Below are 2,496 nucleotides of genomic sequence, written 5' to 3'. Positions count from 1 at the left end.
CACTTCCGGCGCACTTCCGCCTGCGCCAGGCGCCGGCAGGCCGCACCTCCTCCGCCGGGGGCTGCCGCTCAGCCCGGGCACGCCCACCTGCGGCGTCACTTCCGGGGCAGCCCAGGGGCCGACCTGGGGCCGCGACCCGGAGCAGTCTGGTTAGTCCTCGCGCTGCTCTGCTTCCGGCCACGTCCCCTACCGGACCGAGCGCGCTTCCTGCGAGGGCCCCTGGGCCGTCACGGGCCTGCCGTGCCCAGGTAAGGGGCCCGCGGTGCTGTCCACTGCCATCCGGAGAGCGGTAGTCAAGGCTGCCCGCACTGGCTTGGAGCGAGAGGGAGGTGGGGGCGGGCAGTTGCGTGAGGGCAGGAGAGGCGGAGGACAGGACGAGAAAAGATGAATGGGGCCACAGAGTGCAAGACAGTGAGGATCGGAAGTGTCGACATAAGAACCGACACCAGAAAAGTGTAGAGAATTTTTATCCATTTATTTGAAGCAAACTGATGACAACTGCCAGGAAGCGAAATCTCATCAAACTGAGTAAGTGCTCTGGAGAATGGCAGTTTTGCAGCTTATTTTATAGATCAGACTCAAAGAAGGAGCCATAAGGAGGGTTACATGAAATCCACTGGTGGTAGGTGACACAGGTGCGAGAAAGCAAAGCGGGAAGATCTCTGGGATTGCGTAAAAAAGCGAAATGGAGAGAGGCACACTTCTTTTACAGGGGCGGGTACAGGAGAGTTAACATTTACAGCACACAGAGATGGTGTGCGGGGAACTAGATGACCATGGGGAGTCCTGTGGTCTCCTGCTCTGGTGTGGCAACCTGACCCTGCCAGACCATTTCCCACGCTGAACAGTTAGCTCCTGATTGCACCCCCGCTTCCCGCCAGGGAGACACCTGCTTAAATGGATAAGCCGCTTTCCTTATAGCTTGGCAGCCAATCAAGGTTCTCCTTCTTTATACGGAATATCTGTAGCTGTGTGTGTATGCGGAAGTCCGAGACTGCATAAAACTGGCTGCCCTGTTACAATCGGGGCTCAGCCTTTGGATGAGAATCCGCTGGGCCGGTGCTGAAATCAACAAACACTGCTTCCTGCTCACAGCCTTGGTGTCCCGTTTCAACGTTCAAGAATCCTGCAACATTTCTGGGAGCTTGTCTGGGATTCAGAGACGGCGGTTTTCCCCTCCCTTGTCTTCGGGGTCCAGCCCCCAGGACTCAGGGAGACACGGACTCCGCTTGGTGCGCCAATGGGCCCCTTGCCCATAAGGGGAGAAATGTCTCTTCTGGTGACCTTGGGCTGCTGCCCCAGAAGCACAACGGAACCTGGAGAGGCGCAGGAACCAGCCCAGGAGCACCGCCCGACTGAGTGGTAAGGACCCGGGTCCCAGGAACAGTCTGTTCGCTAGAGGACAGAAGGTGGGTGTGATCAACTCCCGACGTCACCCGAGTACATTTGTTAGAGGCAACCATGACCTCTGAGGTACATAGGGCAGAGGGTGGAGTGTGTTTGGTGTGTGTTCACGTGTGACTGAGACACGGCCTGTCTACGAAGCGAGAGTTGAGCCCTTATCCGCAGTTCCATGGCGAACCTCATACGGCTTAGGGTGGTGTCACTGGATCTCCGTGGGGAGTCTACTCCAGCGATCCGATTCGGGGGTTTATACTGACCCCCCAATTGCTAAGAGGCGCCTGAAATATTCCTGCGTGGAGAGTGGCCAGAGACGGGTGAAGCGAATCTTTGAGTGCGTGTGCGACATCGACCACGGGTGGAAGGATGGGTGGGACAACAGAGTAAACAGACACCTTTAGAGTGTATGCTTAATAATCTCAAAAAGGGTTATTCAGGAGACTGTGGAGTCAAACTCACCCCACAGAAACTTCACACCTTTTGTGAGATCGACTGGCCCTCCTTTGGTGTTGGGTGGCCAGCAGAAGGGTTTCTCAATAGGGAAATCATTACAAAGGTCTCTCAAGTCATTACCAGTCAACCTGGCCACCCAGACCAATTCCCTTATATCGATTCTTGGGAGGCGATAGTTCGCACCTGACCTCCTTGGTTGAGAGTCTGCCTGGAGGAGAACTGTAGGGTCCTAGCCTGGGCCTTGGCGCCGTCCCAAGGTCAGTTCAAGGAAAAGAAGCCTGTGTTGTCAGCAGATCTAGAAGATGAAGAAGGGGTCCTACTGCTTCACGCACCCATTTATCTGCCCATTCCGAATGCCCCCAAACAGCCTTCTCCCTCTGAGCCGTCCACCCTGGCCCCTTTGACCTCTCTCGGGACCCCATCCACGCCACCCTCCAGCGAGTCGCCACCACCTCCTGTCTTGACCCCTTATGGCCAGAGCCCAGCCCAAAGTGTCTCCAGTCAGGGGAAGCGCTTCAGTTGCCTTTGTGGGAGACCCAGGGCCCCATCAGTTACGATCAGGACGGTCAGATTCAGGGAGGCCGGCGCACCTTCACCCATCAGCCCTTCACCACTACCGATCCCCTGAACTGGAAGAATCAC

At 56.6% G+C, this 2,496-nt stretch overlaps 1 protein-coding gene across 3 annotated transcripts in view; it reads left to right on the top strand.

Moving 5' to 3' along the window:
* Positions 1-2,496, top strand: part of CUNH11orf24 (chromosome unknown C11orf24 homolog) — a 15,045-nt gene that overhangs the window by 898 nt on the left and 11,651 nt on the right. The window contains exons 1-2 of one of the 3 annotated variants that reach the window (XM_023524111.1): positions 108-248; positions 1,096-1,362. In XM_023524111.1, the coding sequence (XP_023379879.1) occupies positions 1,241-1,362 (122 nt within the window). In that variant the 5' untranslated portion in view covers positions 108-248; positions 1,096-1,240. Of the gene's footprint in view, positions 1-107; positions 249-1,095; positions 1,363-2,496 lie in introns of those variants that run through there. The other 2 variants (XM_011381640.2, XM_023524112.1) reach the window with 2 other exon arrangements.

The sequence above is a fragment of the Pteropus vampyrus genome, unplaced genomic scaffold (genome assembly GCF_000151845.1).
Source record: "Pteropus vampyrus isolate Shadow unplaced genomic scaffold, Pvam_2.0 Scaffold446, whole genome shotgun sequence".
In the NCBI taxonomy this organism is placed as follows: Eukaryota; Metazoa; Chordata; class Mammalia; order Chiroptera; family Pteropodidae; genus Pteropus; species Pteropus vampyrus.
The sequence above is the reverse complement of the archived record's forward strand: the minus strand, read 5'-3'. Positions and strand labels throughout refer to the sequence as shown.